Raw genomic sequence first — 22,049 nt, forward strand, 5'->3', positions numbered from 1 at the left:
AATAAATACAAACAAAACTCAACATATTTACGAAATATTTTTTAACGATTCATCAAAATTTCTCATTTATTCTAACTGAAAAAATTAAAAATTTGAATGAAAAACATTTTCCCCCAAAATACCGGCATATTGTTTTCCTTTGGGAGGTAAAATTACCGAAATAAAGGGATGTTACCTTTAACTGAATTCACTTTAAAACGCACCCGGATCGTTGGTTCTCCGAGCCTTTCATCGCGACTAACGATGACGCGTATCATATTCTGAGCTTTCTATTTTGTTTCTGCTAACGTTACAAATAATAACGCTCCCAGCAAAGTGGTGTTAACTTAGCCTTACGTTCTCATAATATAAAATTTAATAAGGGAAGTAAATAATTCGGCACAAATGAACTCTTACAAAAGCTGCTCTCCTAGTAAGTCAGATATGATAACGCGGACCTTTATCAAAGTGCTGCCGGAAGATCGCTTTGATATAAACTGACAATATTCTCTTGGAGAGGTTCAACAAAATTTATTACATTACCTCTCTATACACTTGAGGAAAAAGTCCACATTATCCAGAAAAAAAAACATCAAAAGGATTTTATATCATATAATAATTTCAAAATACTCCTAAATCCCCAACTACAGCAGAATCTTGATTATCTAGACTAATTGAAGATGAAGGTAGTCTAGTTAAGGACTAGTATATACCCCATTTACTTTTAAAGGTTGATATATTTTCCATACAATCAAATAATATATTATAAACATATTAGGTTATAATAATTCATTGGGAGGAGAATATGGTTGGTAATAGAAGCAGAGGAAGACCGAGGAAAACTTAGCGTGGTTAAATTTACACTTGAATGTCAGGTCAGAAGCCGGAATAATCAGCGTGTATGTTAGGAGATGCATAAATGTAGAAGAAGCGAAGATTCTGTACACTGACAGTTTGGTGTAGCGTTCTATTCTCTCTGTCTACCCCTGCGGGGAAGCGATGCGATGATTAGTCCATAAGTTGATTATTTTACTAAAATTTAATTAAAAAATAATTTAAGGTTGTGTTAAAATTACGGTACTTAAAAATACATGCATACGAGTATGTCGCTGAAAAAGTTGATACAAAATATATTATAATATTTAAAAAATAAAAATAAAAATTTAAAATATTATTCACCTTTTTAAATTTTAGAAAAAAAATGCTGGATTATTCACCCTAAGGATGAGATCTCCTGAAAAGAGAGAAAAAAGGGAATAACGATACTTGTTTCATATCAAGTTGAGACACCTTTGAAAAATGTAATTTAATAGGCACGTAATCTTGCCATTATCAAATATTTATTTACAAAGCGATGATATTTTTTCCTCCCGTTTTTCTGTTTATAAAATTTATACTTGTTTCTAAAATGTTTGGAAAAACGGCACCTGTTTTTATATTTATGCATTTTGTATACTTTTCCGAAAAAAACGATCCGGTTGTAAGAACGTCAGGTATATTTATTGTCTCAGTTACGAAGTGTAGTAGGAGCTTACAAAACTTTATTCCCGGTTCCTTGTTGGCGAAGTTGTTTCAAAGAAAAACACTTAAGATATATATATACGTAAAAATTTCATCTTGGGTGCGAACTTCATCCCTCGTTCCGCGAGAGTTTAAAAATATACAGTCTTCGATCAGCGTATACTTTCTAGTTTCACTTCATAATTTAAACAGTTTGTAAATAAAAGCGCTGGTTACAGTGAAATAGGGTTTAAAAATAAATATTGAAAAAATAAAGTTTCTCGTTCATTTTTTATTCAACACAAAGCACCACATTAATAGGCACTGACGTCATTCAATTTTACAGTCATCAAACCAACGAAATATTTATTACTGTGTTAAATACATTAATCAACAAGGAAATATGTTTATTTATTTATAAATATATTATTTTATTTACAAAAAGATTATAAAATTAACATCATTTAGCGAAATAAATCACACCACTTAAAGTTCTGATTTTATACATGCAAGCTCTTTTAAATATTTTTTTAACCAGCAAATTTAGAAATTATTTTAGTTTCCATAATGTATGATTTTCTGATGTGAAAAAGCATGTGAAAAAGCACTCTTAAATTAGAATAAAAACAAACTGTATAAAACATAAAAAATAACCCGCTATATCTTTATTATCTACACTAATTCACATTTTTACATATGTAGTACGAAAATTTTTACTTAGTAATTTTTAAAACAATATTTTAACACAATGCTCGAACATCATTTAAAAATTATATAATTGTTATATCCATGGTAAAATTAACAATCATACGTTATTATTTTATTTACATTTAAAAATTATTTTGTAATATCTATTATTATTTACAATAATAAGTACATTTTTGTTAACAAGTTGCGATTTTAAAATAAATAATATAAAGTGGGTTACATAACTTAATTTACATGTATTTGAAATCAATTAACTGTTTTCAGAAATATAATTTATTTCGTGTTTATATTTTTAATTCAAAGCAGGATTTTTACATGAGAATTTTACGTTTTTACATTATATTCTTAAAAAAATATACGTAAAGAATTTTTGTATCGAATTTCAATGATATTTTTTTCATAAGCCTTTAATAAATTGAGTTAAATTTTGTTTTGAAATAGATGTTTTGGGTTGAATGTCGTCAAGGATTTAGTATGTATGTAAGTGCTTGAACTGAAATCTCCTTGTATTTTAGATCAAGAAAACGTGACCATGTGGAAGACCTATGTTAAGTGTCGGTTTTTGGGATCAAAGGCAAGAAATGTTAAGATAACCGGAATATTTAAGGGATTATCTCTCGTAAACCCAAGAACCGAACCTAATTCACCTGATAATAAATACATATTATATATCACTGTAATTTCATGTTCAAAAACAATCTTGGAACCTTTGTTCCAACTCTCAAGAATATGATAAACTATTGGCTATTTATAAATATAAATAAGGACTTTTTACATGATACATAGGATGAAGAACTAAAAATTCATAAACGCATAAATCTTCTACAACCTCAATCAAAGTTTGTCTTGTATTAGTTTTAAATATGAAGCACACTTTTGAATTATGTATTTAAAATGCATGTAAAATTTCATATTTTTAACTATAAATTATTATTTCTATTCATAACACAAAAATACAAGTATCTTTTTACTTTATATATAAAAACGTAATCACATCAATTTCCGAACACAAATTTATATAATTTTTTTTTATCAATTTCATATTCCTTTTTAGCACCACGTCACTTTATGACAAAAGTTCCTTTAATAATATTAAAATACTTACAGTCTTCTCTTTTTTTCACATTTGAAACACAATTCAGTGTTTACAAGGTATTGATGAATAAAAAGTTCATGCAGTCAAGGAATGATAATTTGTATAATAAAAATTGTGATCCAACAAAGATTTTATTAAATATTATATTGGAATATTCACATGCCCGTAGTATCGTAGTATTATACCAATGAGCTAGATACACAAGTGAAGCAATAACGCAGGAACAATACTAGAAATAAAAGCTCAAAACTAAAAGCTCCTACAGCAATCATCCGCTACAGCAAGCAGAAGTCCATCTGCATCAATTGTTTTTTTTTAAATAACTTTTGGACTCACTTATTCACTCTCCGTTTATTTAAGAAACAAATTGCTTTACACTGACGTGAACTTGATAAATTCATGATTTAGAATTGGTATAGTTTTTTTTTGTTATCACGTGACTGTTTCCAATATCCATGGGACAAATTTTGATATCCTTGTGCACACACCGGGCAGACTTGCCTCCGCACAGCCGATTCCCCAGCTGATGATGCCGGCCAGAAAGTAGCGTCCGTCGGCTCCTCGAACCTGGAGAGGTCCGCCGGAGTCTCCCTGACAGGAGTCCTGGCCGCCCTTCTCGTTGCCAGCGCAAAGGAAGATTTCCGGGATGAACTCGTGACGACCAGCGCGAAGGAACATACTCTTGCAACGCTCATTGGACACGATGGGCACTTGAACCTAATAACAAACAAATATTTTAAATACTGAGGACAAAATAGATTTATTTATAAAGATTTAAGCTTCTTCAATGCAAAAACCAGACATTCTTTCTGACTAAAGATGAATGGATTTTTATAAACTAAAGTGGTTTAAGTCAATTTTGCAAAAAAATAAGGGAAATCTAGAGATATACAATTTGCCAAAAAAAAACATTTAAAAAACAAGTGATCCACAGTAAAATTTTTGTATTTTTTATGTAAACAAATCAAAATAATTAAATTATGACACCTCACGGGATATTATCGCAAGGAGATATAAAGGGATTATTAAACTTATTTATTTAATATTATATGGAAATAAATAGTTTTAAATAGTTTTATTTGGAAATAACTTATGCTTAATGTTGACGTTTATGTTTTATTTTTGGTATTGTTGTTATTTATTGGCCAATTTATTTAAAGCCGTTTTCATGAGAAACCACCTCAAGGGCGCTCTACAATTTATAGTAATTATTTTTGAAAGAAATTAAAAACAACTCAGTTTTTATGCAGAAATTAAATACTCAAGTCGGGATTAAGATACTAGGCCATCGCGCCTAAACACTTCCGTGCGAATGGATTTTTTTTAAAACGTATTTTTCAAATTATTTAATATGAATGTTAAATGCCACAAAACGTTACATTTTTTCAAGACAGCTCGACCGGTGCGTTGTATGAAACGGGAAACTGTTTATTTTTAAACGTAGGCTTCCCTTAAAAACCGAGGCATCTGCACATTTAGCTTTATCTGAAGAGAAAAATAAATGTTCGTATTTCATAAACAAACATAAGAGAGTACCTCTAAATATAAGAGAATACCTTAAAGAAATAAAAAAATAATGCCTATTACATGTAAATCTTTAAAAATACATAAATTAAAAGAAGAAGACAATTATAACATTAATCAAATAAAACAATAAACCTCTAGTGTAAGTCTCTCTCCAAGCACAAGAGCTCAGACTCTTTTTTGGAGAGGCAAAGCGAAACTAAAATAATAAATTTGCCATATGTATAAATGTTTACAAATTGTATCAAATTGAATAGGGTGGGGCGCGGTCACTACCTTTTTTTAAACTCTCGCTACAAAAACAGTTACTTTTAGAACGCGTTCCTTTAACGCGTTTGAAAGCACAAGATCTCAATTTATTTTTAGGTTAGTTTAGTGTCAATCATGCCATGAACGAACGAAGGGCGCGCGTTCGCCATGAAAGCCTACTTTTCCTTCGCCCGTTCATCGCAAGCGTGCATTCAGAAAACAATTCAATATCGCGCCTGCAGGTCGTGTGACAAATCGTAAATTGATTTTTGCATCAGTTATCATACATTACAATATGGGTGGACACGTTAAGGGATACTGGTAATGTGAAAAAGAAACAAGATGGACCAGAGCCTTCCAGAACCATCAGGATGCCTGAAAACGTCGACAGTCGAAAACATCGTCGTCATATCCATTTCTTCGAGTTTTTTTATACCTAAACTCGAAGAAAGACATGTAAGGGATGTGTAGTTCCAACTGGATGACACAACGGCTCACATGACACAAACTTTCATTATTTTTTTTGCCGAAACACCTTCCCGGACGGTGCATCTCTCTTAGGGGCGATTTTCAGTGGCTAGCGCGATCCCCAGATTTAGCTTCTTGTGGCTATTTTCTGCGCTATTAACTTAAAACATTAATTTACACAAATCGTTTAAAGACTCTTGGTTAGCTAAATGACAATATACTTGCTGCTAATGCTGACATAGGCACAGATATGCTAGAAAAACTTATAGATAGAAATGTCAAAATTCGCCTATCTTAGCGCATTGATGAGAACAAAATAATATAAAACTTTTTTTTAAACTAAATATGTAATATAATATGAAACTTTCAATGTGCTGCTGTAAAAAAAAAAGAACAAAAACCATACTGACAAAACTTTTGTGCTATGTTTTTTTTTTAAATAAGGAAGTTACCACGCCTCATCCTGTATTAAAACAGTACAAGCCAACCGGAGTGTTGTATCTTAAAACGGGAAATTGTATATTTTTAAACGTAGGCTTCTCTTAAAAACCGAGCCATCTGTACATTAAGCTTTTTCTAAAGAGAAAAATAAACGTTCGCTTTTCATACACAAACATAAGGGAGTACCTCTTGAAGCACCGAGGGTAGGGACCCTCCCTCGGACAGCCGCCCCCACCCCGTCACAGTGGCATTCTCCCCTACTAGCAAGTCGTCGCTGGCGGGCAGGCAGACCGGGCTGATGTGCGGCGCGAAGGCGACGGGTGACTCTAGCCTCAGCAGCGCGAGGTCATACTCGTACGTGAAGTAGTTGTACTTTGGGTGAATGACCTTCCTAGCGGCGCCGCGCTCCATGAAAGGGTAGTCTTCTTGGACGTTGGAGAAGTCGTACTCTCCCACCCTTATGCGTATTTGGGACAGCAGCAGGCTGAAAAACCAATCATGTTATCTTTTTAAATATCTTTTGTGCATAAACAGTGAGTGGATCAATAAACAAAGTTATTTTATTTCATTTATGTATTAATTTTAAATCAAACACAGATTTTTTTGAGTCTACTAAGTTGTATTTTATCAACAAAAAAAATTATGTTGTGACAATTGTTTAGCCTTGTTAGGGCACTATCAAACGTTCCAAACATTCGTTTGATAATGCCCTAACAAGGCGAAACAATTGTCACAATATAAATTTTGTAATGTGTTTTTGTTAATAAAATACAACTTAGTGGACTCAAAAAAAATGTGTTTGATTTAAAATTAATACATAAATTAAAATGGAATTCTACAAATTAAACGCCAAAATAGATTATTTTATTTCAACTTATAATATAGCTTATTTATTGTGCAAAAATATAGCTGATCACAAAGTAAAATGACAACCATATACAATAGTTTTTTTTTCACATTTATTTTATTTGACATCATCAGACAGGTAGTGGTTTGGACATGTAGAATGAATGAGTGAGGAAAGAACGGTGAAACAAATTTATGAGGCGAATGTAATTAGAAAAAGGAGCAGAGGAAGACCGAGAAAAACATGGCACGATCAGATATGCCAAATACTTGAAAGCGGTTAGGAGTCGTTATAATCGGCGGGTATGTATGAGGAGATGCATGAACGTGGAAGAGGCGAGGAATGTTTGCAATGACAGAGTGGTGTGGCGTTCTATTCTCTCTGCCTACCCCTGCGGGGAAGCGGCGTCATGGTTAGTTAGTTAGTTAGATAGGTGGAAAGCAAAGTGAAAAAGTAATCATATTATCTTTGTATATATATTTTTTTTATTACGTTAAGTGATCACTCTACACACGTAAAACATTCACCATTCTACCACACTACTCAAATTTTTGTGTGTTCACAAAACGTGAGTTCACAAGAGCCATCTTTGGTTAGATTGGGATGCTTTTATAATATAAAGCAGAGACCTTTTTATTTGAACGTAAGATCCTAACTGGATTTTTTTATACACTGAGAAACGCCTGAAAACATGATTTATACTTTTTATACCGCTTATAGATTGACCAGATTCTTTTATTTAATACATTTTCAGGGATTCTTCACTTTTTTGAACACACTTAAAAGGTTTTCTTTCATACAAAAGTATTTATAATATATTAAATTCATAAACGTTTTTTCTATTACAAGCTTTATTTTTATTTGGATAATATCGTATTATATTTTACTTAAATGATTCTGTTTAAAAAATACTATTAGCAATAAATTCGCATAGCACATGTTCCAGGAGTCTAATATATGTATGGACAAGAGAGATTCCTTTACGGAGACTCATGTATCTTCGATGTATGCATACAAAATAAGAAATATGTTTTATTTTCATGGGGATGCCGTATTCCTTGGGGTGCCTTGCTGCTTGGCTGGGAAATCCAGTTTATTTAGGATGCTCTTGGGGTTTCGCTTAACATATACCCTGGAATAAAGATGTACGCATCCTGCAGGACCAAGGGAGGCTGTGTTATTTCAGTGATGATTTATTCTAGCTTGCAAATCCTATTTTCTTCTAGAACATCCATGGCGCCCTTAACCCGTACTTTATTCGAGGATAATTCTGTTTTTCTTTCACTTATTGATAAAATCTTATTCAATTACAATTCGCCATAAATAAATGTTTGGATTTTACTTTGAAAATTTATGATTTTTTCCTCTTATAATGTATTTCCACTTTAATCTTACAGCTTAGTTTAATTTACCTTTTAGGTTTTACTTCTTATTATTTTTATTTTACAACTGTTCATTGTTATTACTGTTTTTAACGACCACATTTCTAATATTTTTACATATGAATATGCTTTAATTCTTGCTTACCCTTTTCCGCACCCAATGGTGCATAGGGCACTGCAAGTAATGGTTAGCGTGTTTAACTACCGTGCTAGAGGTCTCGGGTTCGATACAAAATAAACTTGTGATATAACTTGTTTCTATATAGGTTTGTTGTGTTCTCATCCAATTGATGAATAATATTTAAACGTATTATATTGAACTGTATTACAATAAATTTTTGTTATTGTTTGCGAACCATAAATAAATAAATAATGTTTCCATATTACCAATAAATAATTTTACTTAATAAACATGTTGAATCTTAACCTTTAATTCTTGAATATTTTATATTATAAATGTTTTATTGCTCTAGGTAAATTATAATGTTCAGTTTTTATATATTATCTAGTATCCAATAATAATGATTTATTGGTTTTGGTGTGTGAGTAATCAAAAGTTCAATGCCAGGGGTGAGGAAGCTTTTCATTTCATAAGTCTACATAAATTTATTTGAATCAAAACAAGATTGCGTTTGTAAAAAAAAATCCACCGACGACTATTCGAGCTTTGCGGAGATCATTTTATACACTGAGTTACATTTACCATGATTGACAACCACATACTAAAAAATTAGAAAATTGTATTTACATTTCAAAAACTGCATGTAACTCATCGGCGACACTTATGATTGAAATAAGTTAGTTTTAATTGGAAGAAACTTTCACAAAATATAATTGTATTTCATAAAATATACGAATAGACTTGTTCGTCTATGAAAAGGTATTTATAAAAATTCTTTAGTTCAATATTGGAATTCCAAAGAGGAGCAAATCTAGAATTTGTTTTTAAAAAATTAGTCCTTCGTGAAATATTTCGATATAATATTGACATATCAACAAAGGTGATGAAAGAAAATATGGAAATCTGAGTATTTACAGGGATAACGACATGTCATCACTTTAAACACATGTAACATCCTCTATTCTTCCCATGATTAACTAGCACACTTTTATAGACACGTTCTTTCATATGTGTTACTTCAACTAACTTATGACAGGTCGTTAGCCCTGTAAATGCCTAGACATCCATATTATTCAACTATGTTGAAATGTTAATATAAAAATGGAGGAACCGAGATCTGTAAACAAGGATTTGGACACACTTAAAATCTTATATTTCGATATTATTTCAAACAACATAATCATTACATGTACTAGTATATACTCGTACATGTACATATGTGCATATTTGTACAATTCAAATTACTTGTATGATATACTTTATAAATAAACCATATGTGGGGCTCGATATTTTTAAGTCGAAACTAGCTTGTACATATTTTGTGTTGGAAGTAATATAACATAAATGTGTCGCCTATTTTTAGAATCTACCATATCTAATTTTAAAACACTTAAAAATAAATACTCTGTCGGAATTCCAATTTTAAGCTTCATTTAAAAAAAAATTATATACTTGAAAACCCTGCTGAAAAATACTTAAAAATAGCGTTGTATTTCAAATTCCGCTATATTCATGGAACTTGCCTTCTGACCCGTATCGGCCAATCACAGAGCGGGGATGGGTCAAACATTCATATGACGTCATTATCGGTTTGTTTTTTTTTAAATACTGAAAAAAAATCTAAAAAAATAGGGATTATTCATTTAATTTCATCAAAGATATACAAGTCTTTGAAACATTAATATTACCCGGAGAATTTTGTTTTTTTTTGTAAAATTGACTTACATGGATCTGGCGAATTTTGAAAGTAGGCGACACAAATATGGAATATTTGAATCGATTGCGGTTACGAATTATTGTTATTTGAGTTGAGATGAAAATGATATTTGAATGATGGTTGTAATCAAAGTTTAGTGATAAATACCCTGAAGTATCTAATATCGGTTACTTGCCCGTATTTGATAAGGGTTCGATTCGTATTTTATATGTATATAGAATATCATTAATTTACCCATGTAAGGATTCACAGAACAACTAAGTGTTGTGTATCGTCTTCAGTCATTCTAAGAGTTACGTTGACTAGAAATAGTTCAATCATACAATTATGATATGGCTTCAATAAACTGCCTTTAAATTATTATTTATGCCTAGAAGCATTCAAAATGTATAATATTTGTTCATATCATAATCAAATGAATTAATATGTCTTTTGTCAATATAATACAAAAAGGTATCTTTATAAATATGTGTGTACAGTTCCATTTACAGATGTTTTTATATTAAAAAAATATCTTAATTCACATGCATGTTAGGATAAAATACATTTTTGATCCATTTTCATCAGTAAAATTTATTTTGCATATAAGTAATAACATAAAATAAAATTTAAAAAATATGTCTGGTTTTGGTAGCGACATAGATAAGACCGAGGAAAACTTGGTATGTTTGTAAAAACAGAGTGGCATAGCGTTCTATTCTTTCTGCCTACTTCTGCAGTGAAGAGGCGTGATAGTTTTCAGTAAGTAAGATAGTCATATATAAAAACGTAAACTAATTCATTCGTTTTGTCTCTTGGTAAGTTGAGCATATTTAGACAAAAAAAAGCATATGGTATAAAAAAAATGTAGATTATATACTTAAAATTATCTATAAACTGTTCATATCAGTGTGTATGTTCATTGTTTTTAACTAAAAAAATAGCCTTTAAATGCAAAATGATTTATTTTACAAGGTTTTCTAAAACCCAATAATAAGCATCAAACGCTATGATTAATTATATTCAAAATGAATAAATTAAGAACTTTTGTCCTTAGAATAAAAACTTGGAAAGAAAATCAAAACGATTTGTATTAAAAGATGGGAAAGGAAAAATATTATCCGAGATTGTTCTTTTATAAATGAGAAAAATCTATCGCAGGCACGTTTTTATCAAACGATATAAATCTAAAGTTCAATCAATGACAGATTTATTTATTTTTCCTGCTCGAATTGCTACAATACGATATGAGCAATATTTTCATGATTATGATGATAAAAAAATTAAACTCCCTCCATCAAATAAAAAGATAAAACAATCGCATATTACTAAAATTATCTGCATATAAATGAAAATGTAAATGATCGTTTGTTCTAACTCTCAAATCTCCGACTATTTTTCACCGATCGATGGCTTTGAAATTTTGACAATATTTAAATTCAAATACGAATAAAAAGAATAAAAAACCTGAATTGTAATTCATGTTTTTAACAAATAACACAAAGAAAACTAAAAAAAATAGTAAAAACTTATTTTTCCATAGCAAACTCTATTTTAAATTCATTCGCTCTAAATGCTAATTGTGAATTTATCACGTTATTTGAATGTTTTACTAATAAAAATCATCGTTAGACATTAATATGGTGTTTTTCCATCATTATCAGAAGAATCTTCAGCTTATTTATTTAATTTGAATTCTCACTTGACGGACTTTATAATATATAAAATTTTGCCAATATACCTTTGACTTTTACTTTCGAACAACTTTTTATACTATGTCAACCTGACAAAAAGATGCATTATGTTAATTGATATTTTTATTTTGTCTATGCAATTGATTAACGACGATCGCATATTTTACTTTTGTGGATTTAATCCAAGAATTAAGCTTTAAAAAATGTAAATATAAATATCTTTGGCGGCAATGGTTGACAAATTATTAATGTATTTATTTTTAAATTTCTAAGTTATTTCATTACGTCATTCATTGCAAAATGATATTTTTACTCAACCCATTTACTGTTTTTAAGTTACCACCATTCATCTTTTGCTCACTGATTTGTTTTATGCATATGTTTAGTTCAAATAACATGAAATATGAAACTTGATTTAAATAATTGTAGATTACTTCACAAATTGAAGAACTGTTATGTTTTTCTTCAAGTTATTTAAAAACCTATTTTTATGGATTATTTTATCCGAATATATAATATAAAAGAAGAAAATTAGTTTTTTTACATTTTTTCTACTCCAGTTTTCCAAAACAAAATCTTTTTAAGCAGCACATTTTTGAACCTCAATTATAAATAACGTAATATAAAGAGGGAAACAATTATCAAATCAACGCAGTACTTTTTTAATCGGGCGTTGTGCGATTTCTTTGCCAAAAAATAATTTAAAAAATCGTACTGAATTTGAATTTAACTTCATTTATTTTTCATGTATTTTTTGTTTTGTACTGTTTTTTTCTACATTCATTTTTACTTATGCAACACTTTTTTTTAATAAACACGATTATGTCGGTTGTAAGTCCTGTAAATGTGAAGACTTCAATATTCATCTTCATGTATGTTAAGAATCCAAAAATGTAAAAAATCACTCCTAAGCGGAGATGATCCAGATTTGTGAAAAAATATTTAGACACGCTCAAAATTTTGTACATTTACCAAATGATACATTCTTCACCATAATAATAATTCAATATTACCCTGAATAATCAACTTTTTATTACTTGTGTTTAACGTTTAAGATAACATTGCTTACAATCAGTGCAGTGCCCTATACACCATTGGGTAAAGAAGATATTTCTGGTAGTTTTTACTGATACTACATGGGATTTAAAGTAGTCGAGTTATTTTCACAGCGGTATGTTATGCTTTCTAGCCAGAATGCGAAATTACTCAAAAGTTTTAGAAAGCAATGGGCGCCCGGGGAATCTAACAGTGCATAAATGTTTAATTAACATAATTTGCAAATCCAACGTATTTATTCCCCATCCTCAATATAGTTCTACTCCACAAACTGTACAGCGAAATAACCGCCCTTAAGAGCAGAAGCACAGTTATTAACGAAAGACTTTGCAATCATTTTATAACTTGTATTGGATTAAGGCGGAGTCTTAGTGTTTGAGTTTGTGTTTATTTTTAAAGACTTTGTGTTAAACATTATAATGCTAAACGAATGCAGACTTCATCACTTCAACCATCAATAGTTACAAAAAATTTGAGTTGTATTTAGGGGTGAATTTCATGAAAACAGTTCAGTATAAATTTTCAACAAACATTACTGTTTTTTAGATTCTTATTATTTTGATCAATAAAAGGGTATTTCAGCAGTCAACTCTCAAATAAAACAAAGTGATATTGAATCTCTAAGACTATATTAATTAATATTTTATATGTTCAGCACATTAAGTAATAATACTATTTAAAATCGCAGTCGTAACATCTGCTATATGACATTTAAAATCAATTCGGTGTATTTCAATTAAGCTAAAATAAACATTTGGAGGATTTTATTAATAAAAGATAATTCATCACATCTCATTGACATTTTGACCTCTCAATATAGAGAATGAAAATAATTGAAGACTTAATATTTACAAGACTTACGACCTGGTCAAATTGTGAAGTAAAATTATATGTCCTTGTCAAATTGGTAAATTTTCAAGATTCTGAAAAATTTCTATTCATGTTTTCAGGTGTAAAAAATTCCATAAGGATCTTGCATACATAAGAATAAATAAATAAAAAAGTCCTTGTTAAATAAAAAATCTTTCTAAAATCACTAACTAACTCACACGTGAAGGGACGTATGAATCCAAAAATTTTAGTATGTGTGTGAATCATGGGTAAAATGATGTTATTCGTATTTAAAGTGATCCCTCAAACTAGTTTATGACTATATTGAGATGTCAAAATTAAAAAATAACTCCTTAATTCGCGAACAAGGATTAAGACAAACACACAAAATTTTGTGAGCATAACTTTGTATATAAACAACCGCAATATAAAAAAAAATGAATAAATTTATATTCAATAAATGTTATATACGTATGCCAACACGATTCATTAAAAACTTTCAGGAAAAAATACGGTTTAATATAAACGTGAAAACAATAAAATGTTACGACTCTCCCTTTTGTCTGTAATACCCGGGATGACGTAGTGCCCGATATTGTCTTCCATTGTGAACCCACCCTTAGGCGTCACATGGTGCCTTATTATTTTTCACCCTGCCGCAATGGCAGGAACAAATCCCTTGAATTATTTTAGTGAATAAACTGCGGCATTACTTGCGAGACTGGCGAAACCTTGTAAATTTGTCTACACTGTCACACGCACCCTCTACTTCCCTTCTTATCCCGCTTTCTGTCACGTACACCCTGTATTAATAAGGGATCATGCAAACGTATAAAGATACGGGGTCAACCGACAAATGGATGGAGGGTCAACATAAGACTTTGATTAAAATATACAAGTCAATATCAATCTCATCTATTAATTGAATTGGCCAAAAATGAAATTCATTATTACTAATCATTTACAATATTTTGAGTGAGTTTAAATACTTGTTCGCAAACCTGGATTATCTCCAATCATAGGAGTCATTTTTCAATTTATTTTTTAACATCGCAATATAGATGAAGAAGAATATGGAAGTGTGGGCATTTTATTTCATCTCACCAATAGATGTCTCTAGTAAAATTCTATGGATTCAGGCACTATGTTTCAAAGTTGAACCATCATGGGCAGAATTTATTAATGTACGTGTGTAAAGTGATCTCTGAAACCAGCCTATGACGGTCATTAGCCCTGTGAATGCCCAGACTTCCATATTCTCCTTCATTATGTTGAGATGTCGAAAAATAATTACTGATCATTTTACATTAATTTATTCTGTTTTTTTTTACTAAAAAATATTTTACGATGAAAATTATACAGTTTATTTGAACACATACTGATAAAATATAGTGTTCTTCATTTCTTCAAAACGAATTTATTTTTAACTCTTCCTCTTACTTTTTAACGTAAATTAAACTAACGAAAAAATTATATTCATGAATTACTCAAATACACTCGTTCTTATTTTGTAAACTTTTTTTTACAGTTCTCTTAAGAGTTTAGCAAACATACGGATGTTGTTTACTTAACAGTACAAAAACGTACATCTTACGGGAACTTTGGTCATTAATATCAGCTGCGGTCACACGAATACCTTGTTCGATAAATTGTTACTTGTTTTTCATTATTTTATGTTGCGTTAAAACACAAATTCCGAAGTACCTTAATTATACTCTCTTGTTGACTCAAGTGAAATTTTATATTTTTAACAGACTTCTACAGAAAATAAAACGAGATTTTTAACTCGGATGCATTTAAAAGGAATTCCCACTTAATTGTTATTAAAATTATTATTCGTTATATCAGACAATGGATTATTAACCGTATATATAATTGGAAAAACCAACATACTTCACATTTTTTAAATAATTCACTAGGTGGTTCGTATATGAGTTCGTGGTAGTATCGATGGAAGATTTGAGAGATGTCACTCGATGTTAACTCGAAGCCTGTTCTATCCAAGCACCATTCTACAAAACTTATGCCATTAAATAAACAACAATCTTTACATTCATATACTCATATAAATATTACATAAATGGTATATATTTATTTTTTTAAAAAACTAAATATGTAAAAAAAAAATAAAAAGAGTAATTTTATCACCTCTAGTTTCGAGAATATAACAGACATACTCATCAACAGATGAAAATACAAACGATAATATAAAAATACTTTGTATTTTCACTTGTTGATGAAGACATCTATAGCTCTCAAAATTATTCACAGTATAAACTGAAAATTGCTGAAATACGAGGATTTTTATAATTATTTTTTTATGTTTATTTATATGAATGTATCGACGAATATTTTTATTCATTTATTTTTTTTTATTAATTTTATGGTCAAATATGTTGAAGACACTTACATAATACAGGCTTAGAGTATTATCAATTACATTAATAGCAATTATTGTAGATAGATATCTCGTTGATCTTTTCATGAGATTGATCAAATACATAAATGTACTATGACTTCCAAAACTAAAAAAAAAGTCGTGCGGTAGTCAATCATGGGTAGAATAGTGAATGTCCCATGTGTGATACACATTTATCTGATTTAACTAGCCTAAGACAGGTTGTAAGTCCTGTTAATACCCAGACTTCCATATTCTTCTTCATCTATGTTGAGATGTCAAAAATATTTTTTACTAGGAAACAATTTTTTTTAAATAAAATATACTTAATCCCTTGACTGAGGATGAAACCGTTATAAATTATCGTGTACATTAGAAAAACAGTTTGATAAATGACATACTCATCCACGCAATGTCCAGCTGTGGCAATCCACTCGTGGTTGAGGAGAGCGCCTCCACAGCGATGGGTGCTGGAGAACCCGAAGAAAGATGGCCTCCGTACAGAAACCTAAAACAAAAAATACATTTATATCCTTCGAATTCTTTCAAATTTAACGAAAAATAAATTCATTGTACGTTCTACTCATAAAACATAAATTTAAAAAATATATATATCTACTATACTTTCTACTGACATGTTCAAAGACTACAACAATTCTTCAAATTAGAATGAAATGAGTGGGTATCTTTTTTTCAATTGATATTTTATGAACTTTATTAATATATATTATAAATACGTTTATAAATGTACATGCAAACATAATTAAAACAGATGAGCATAATGATTATTTTTCAAATAAATAAATCAATTGCGTCGTGTTTTTATATTCAATATTCACCTCCCTTGTCCGCCTCCGTAGTGTAATGGTCAGCACGCTCGGCTACCGTTCTGGAGGTCCCGGGTTCGATTCCCAAGGGGGGTAAAATAAATAAAAGTGATTTTTTCACTGTCATATTTATTCAATATTACCCTGGACTGGTACCTGAAGCGGAGGGCTGATCACCTTTCCTTCATGTGTTAAACGATCAAGATAACACTGCGTTTATATGACGCAGTGCCCTTTGCACCATTGGGGTGCGGATAAGGGTTTATATATATATATATATGTAAATACAACAAAAATGATATTTATTAATAGCACCCAAATGATATTATATCTTTAATTATTAAAAATTATGATTTCGTAGTTATATATAGTTCGAGGTGGTATTTTCATTATTACTTTGTTTTACAAAAAGTTTAAATGAAAATTTCACGCGTATATAAACTTCTTTTACAATTATAAAAATACAAAGGCAAAGGGGTGAAACGCGTGGGTTGAAAAAATATTTTTACCCCCTAGTCATTTGGGAATATGCGAAGTGATGATAAAATTAAAATGAAATTTGAAATAAAATGGCCCACGCCACTAAGCAATTATTTCGTAATGTATAATTTCAGCGTGTGGGTCCTTTTATTATTGTGTCGCGCAAAATTCTCCTCTTATCTCACATATTTTCCAGCGTTAACGTTCGGTCGGATGCCTCCGTACTTACTGGGTGATTAATTGCCCACATCTCTTTGATAAAACAAAGCACATTGTACGTACGCGAATGTAAATAAAAGTGTCTGTCACTTGAGGCATTAGCGCACAACTTTTCCTCTGGATTACATTCCGGGGGAATCCGACCATTGTCGCGCACAACGGGAATATTTAGGCCACATTATTGATACCTCAGAAATATAACTAAGCAAAGTTTGCGCACCACAGAAATGTTAAGGCTACATTATTGATACCTCGGTAACATAACTAGACAAAGTTCAAACTGTTGCGCACAACAGAAATATTAGAGCTTCATTTCGATGCCTCAGTAACATAACTAGCAAAAGTTCAAACTATCGTGCACAGCAGGAATACCATTCAGGGTTACATTATTGATACTTTAGTAACATAACTAGGCAAAGTTCAAATTGTCGTGGACAACAGAATTATAAGGGATACATTTTTTATACCACTGTTACATAAGTAGGCAAAGTTTAAATCATAGCCCACAGTAGAAATATTAGGGTTCATTATTGATACGTCTGTAACAAAGTTCAAATTGTTGCGCACAACTGAAATTTTTGGACTACATTTCTGATACCTCTGTAACATAACTAGGCAAAGTTCAAATTGTTGCGCACAGCAGGAATACCATATTAGGGTTATATTAATGATACCTCAGTAACATAACTAGGCACAGTTTAAACTGTCGCGCACATCAGAAATATTAGAGCCACATAACTGGAAAAAATTAATCGGTCTTCACAGCCTTATAAGAAACGGATGTAAACGAATATTCTAACATTTTACAATATTGTTAGTGTTTTTAAAATATGCATTCATCTCAAATTGAGACATCTTTTATATTGATATGTCCGTCGGGTGAATAATCCAGTGGCGAATAGGATTTTTTCACTAAGCCTCCACTTGTTTACGAATCATTTTAGCTCCAACAAAAAAATAAATAATAAAGTAATCATCTAAATACCAGGTTGAGATGTGTTTGAGAGACTTTCATTTTCCTTCATAAAAAGACTATAAATATTATATCTCAAGTTGAGATCCTTAATATATTTTTATTTTATCTTAAAAAATTAACAGACATTGATTTCACCACTTTTTTTATTCATATGATTCAACCTACCGGTTTCAACAATGCATTGTCATCATCAGGGTTTATTTTAAATATATGAAAAAAAATTAAAAAAACATTAAAAATATTATAATACTTACACAAAAAAAAAACTTCCACACATTCCAAAAATCCTAAATGTATTGTTGAAACCGGTAGGTTGAATTATATGAATAAAAAAAGTGGTGAAAACAAAGTCTATTAATTTTATAAAGATTTTATAAAATGTACCACAAATTATCTGCGGAAAATATTCAAAAAAAAATATTTTTCATTTTCTTTATTCCTAATCACGTTAAGGGAAAATGTACTTTGTATTATTAATTTTATGAATATTTTCTCAAAACGTGATCGGAAAACTGGTCAGTCGTTAAAGGAGAGTAAAATCATTAGTCCCGCAATAAATCTAGCCGATAATCGTACTTGAGCGCTTAATATGAGGATCTACAATAAAGATATATTTGTATTAAGGGTTAAATTGCATGGAAGAATTCCATTTAGCCACGTCTAAGTCGTATTATTAGTATGTGGGTCTCATACAAATACCGCCCATGTACATATTAATGTACGGTAGTGGTTCTCCAAGGGGATGATCGTTACGATTAATGATATAATGAACTGATCATCTGGCCACTAAGATGGGGCGAGGGGGTGCTTGAATCACCAGAGTGGAAAGCCGCAAGAAAATAGGACTTATTTCATTTAAAAGCTTCATAGATACTTCACGAACTTTTATTATTTCATTGATATACTTTTCAGACATTTTTACTATTAAGTTTTTATAAAGGTTATTAATATTGAGTACTTTATCGTATTTTTTATATTAATGAAAAGGATATTTTCTTGCGTTTCTCGAGTATGTGAATATAATCCAGGATTCAGACATCATATTCATACTAAAGAATTTCTGCTTAGTGAAAAGCTTCTCTCAATCTCATCATAGATTTCTCTAGTAAAGTTTTACTGTTTAAAAATTTAAGTAATATGGTTGTCAATTATGGGTAGAATTGGTGAATGTTACAGGTGTGTAAAGTGATCACATAAACCAGCCAATGACGGTTGTAAGCCACGAAATGCTCAGACTTCCATATTCTTCTTCATCTTTGTTGAGATATAAATAATGTTTTTTTTTTATTTCAAATTTTCAAATATTTTTTTTATGAGATTTCTTAATTTAAATCATTAACATTACTGAGACTTATAAAAATAATTTCTGCCTACTCAGAATAATTATTTACTATGCCTAGTGAGGAAAAAGTGTTTCCTTTGTTTGCTTATAATTTAATTTACTTTGATAAACTTCGTTTTTTTGGCATTTCAAACTCAATTGATGTAAAAACATATTTGGAACCAATACTTTCATTTCATGTTTTTTTTTTCCGGACGCAGAAATTGTCTGAATACTTCTCATTGTTTGTACATAGGAATTGTTTTAAGCAAATACAATTTGGTGATCATCCTCGTATAATAGTATGATACTTACTCCGGAAATTGTCGCAATAGTTTGGACGCAACGGAACCTTTGGTCAGACAGTTCTCGTTAACTTTTATTTGGTCGTAAACGGACTAATTACTCTGAGGTCAAACTATGGTCATTGCGAAGAAGGTTTGTTCTCTGCGCGGTGCTAATTTATTGTACAACAAATCAGTGAACCGATTCTAGGACATATTGTGATAGTGAAAACGCTGAAGTGTACGGTTTGGATTTTCTCCATACATGTTAATTTAAAAAACTTTTATTAATTTTTTTTAGTAGATGTTAAAACTGCAATTCTCTTGTAATTTATTTCCGATGTAGTTAAAATTAAGAATGCCATAATATACTCAACTGAAGGTAGCACCGAGAGCCGAAATTCCACGACAATCAGAATTACAACTAACAAATGAAAGCAATCGAACAATAGTACGTTTATCTGTCTTAAATTTATAGATGTTAAATAATGGCCAGAATAGTAAATGTCGCCAAAAGAGTGTCGCCAGGTTCCAAGCCCTGAAATGCTTGAACATCCATCTTCTTTCATATGCAAAAAAAAAATGCTTCATCTTAAGCTACTAAAAATACTGGAATGAAGAATATGGAAGTATGGGCATATACGGGGCTTACGACCGTCATACCTCTTATTATTATTATTGTTGTTATATACAATATATAAATATATATATATATATATATATATATATATATATATATATATATATATATATATATATATATATATATATATATATATATATATATATATATATATATATATATATATATATATATATATATTTATATATATATATATATATTTATATATATATATATATATATATATATATATATATATATATATATATATATATATATATATATATATATATATATATATATATATATATATATATATATATATATTTATATATATATATATATATATATATATATATATATATATATATATATATATATATATATATATATATATATATATATATATATCTATATAAATATATATATATATATATATATATATATATATATATATATATATATATATATATATATATATATATATACATATATATATATATATATATATATATATATATACATATATATATATATATATATATATATATATATTTATATATATATATATATATATATATATATATATATATATATATATATATATATATACATATATATATATATATATATATATATATATATATATATATATATATATATATATATATATATATATATATATATATATATATATATTTACATATTTAAAAAATTAATTCGATTAGTAAAAAGCATTAAACACGTATTAATGTTTTAATCAAATAGAATAAATCTACCAACCAAAACCTCGTAAGGAGAATTTTATTTCGAGAACGAAAAATAGTATTATCTTACACAGGTAATTGATATTTCCCGGATCGAAATATATTTCCATGGAACTGATCAAAGCGTAAATTATCAACGTAAGTAATAAACATCAAAGCAAAAACCAATTCGTGTATTACACAAAATAAGCTTTGATAAATACCTCAGTGTATGCGTATTCATTTTCAATTTCAGTCGATAATAATTTCGTTTACGAAATACTACGGCGTCAGCCCAGGGGTTTGAGACATATTAGAATGCCACACTCAATTCGAGATATTTTATCAATTTACTGATCCTGCGTTTCTTTTCAGTAACGTGAATACTTCAAACAAATCTTGTGAAACTTGAGATGAAGGTAATATTAATTCGTTTACGTATTGTAGTTGATGCTTTATAAACATCAAATATGGTATTCTTGGAAAATACACCAATAAATAAACGAATGCATAATATTTAGATTGTGCTGTAGTATTATTTTTATTCTCTCCTTCTCCTTATCTCCGTCTTCTTTGTTCATTTC

General features: G+C 29.7%; 1 protein-coding gene across 1 annotated transcript in view; it reads right to left on the minus strand.

Moving 5' to 3' along the window:
* Positions 1-1,772: 1,772 nt before the first annotated feature.
* Positions 1,773-22,049, minus strand: part of LOC148299897 (serine proteinase stubble-like) — a 52,519-nt gene continuing 32,242 nt past the window's right edge. The window contains exons 2-4 of the mRNA XM_088275520.1: positions 16,392-16,498; positions 6,152-6,449; positions 1,773-4,000 (exon numbers count right to left, since the gene is read on the minus strand). Of these exons, the coding sequence (XP_088131646.1) occupies positions 3,716-4,000; positions 6,152-6,449; positions 16,392-16,498 (690 nt within the window). The 3' untranslated portion in view covers positions 1,773-3,715. The remainder of the gene's footprint in view (positions 4,001-6,151; positions 6,450-16,391; positions 16,499-22,049) is intronic.

Source organism: Brachycentrus maculatus, unplaced genomic scaffold, assembly GCF_059751285.1.
Source record: "Brachycentrus maculatus isolate JH-2025_06_01 unplaced genomic scaffold, ASM5975128v1 h1tg000902l, whole genome shotgun sequence".
Lineage (NCBI taxonomy): Eukaryota > Metazoa > Arthropoda > Insecta > Trichoptera > Brachycentridae > Brachycentrus > Brachycentrus maculatus.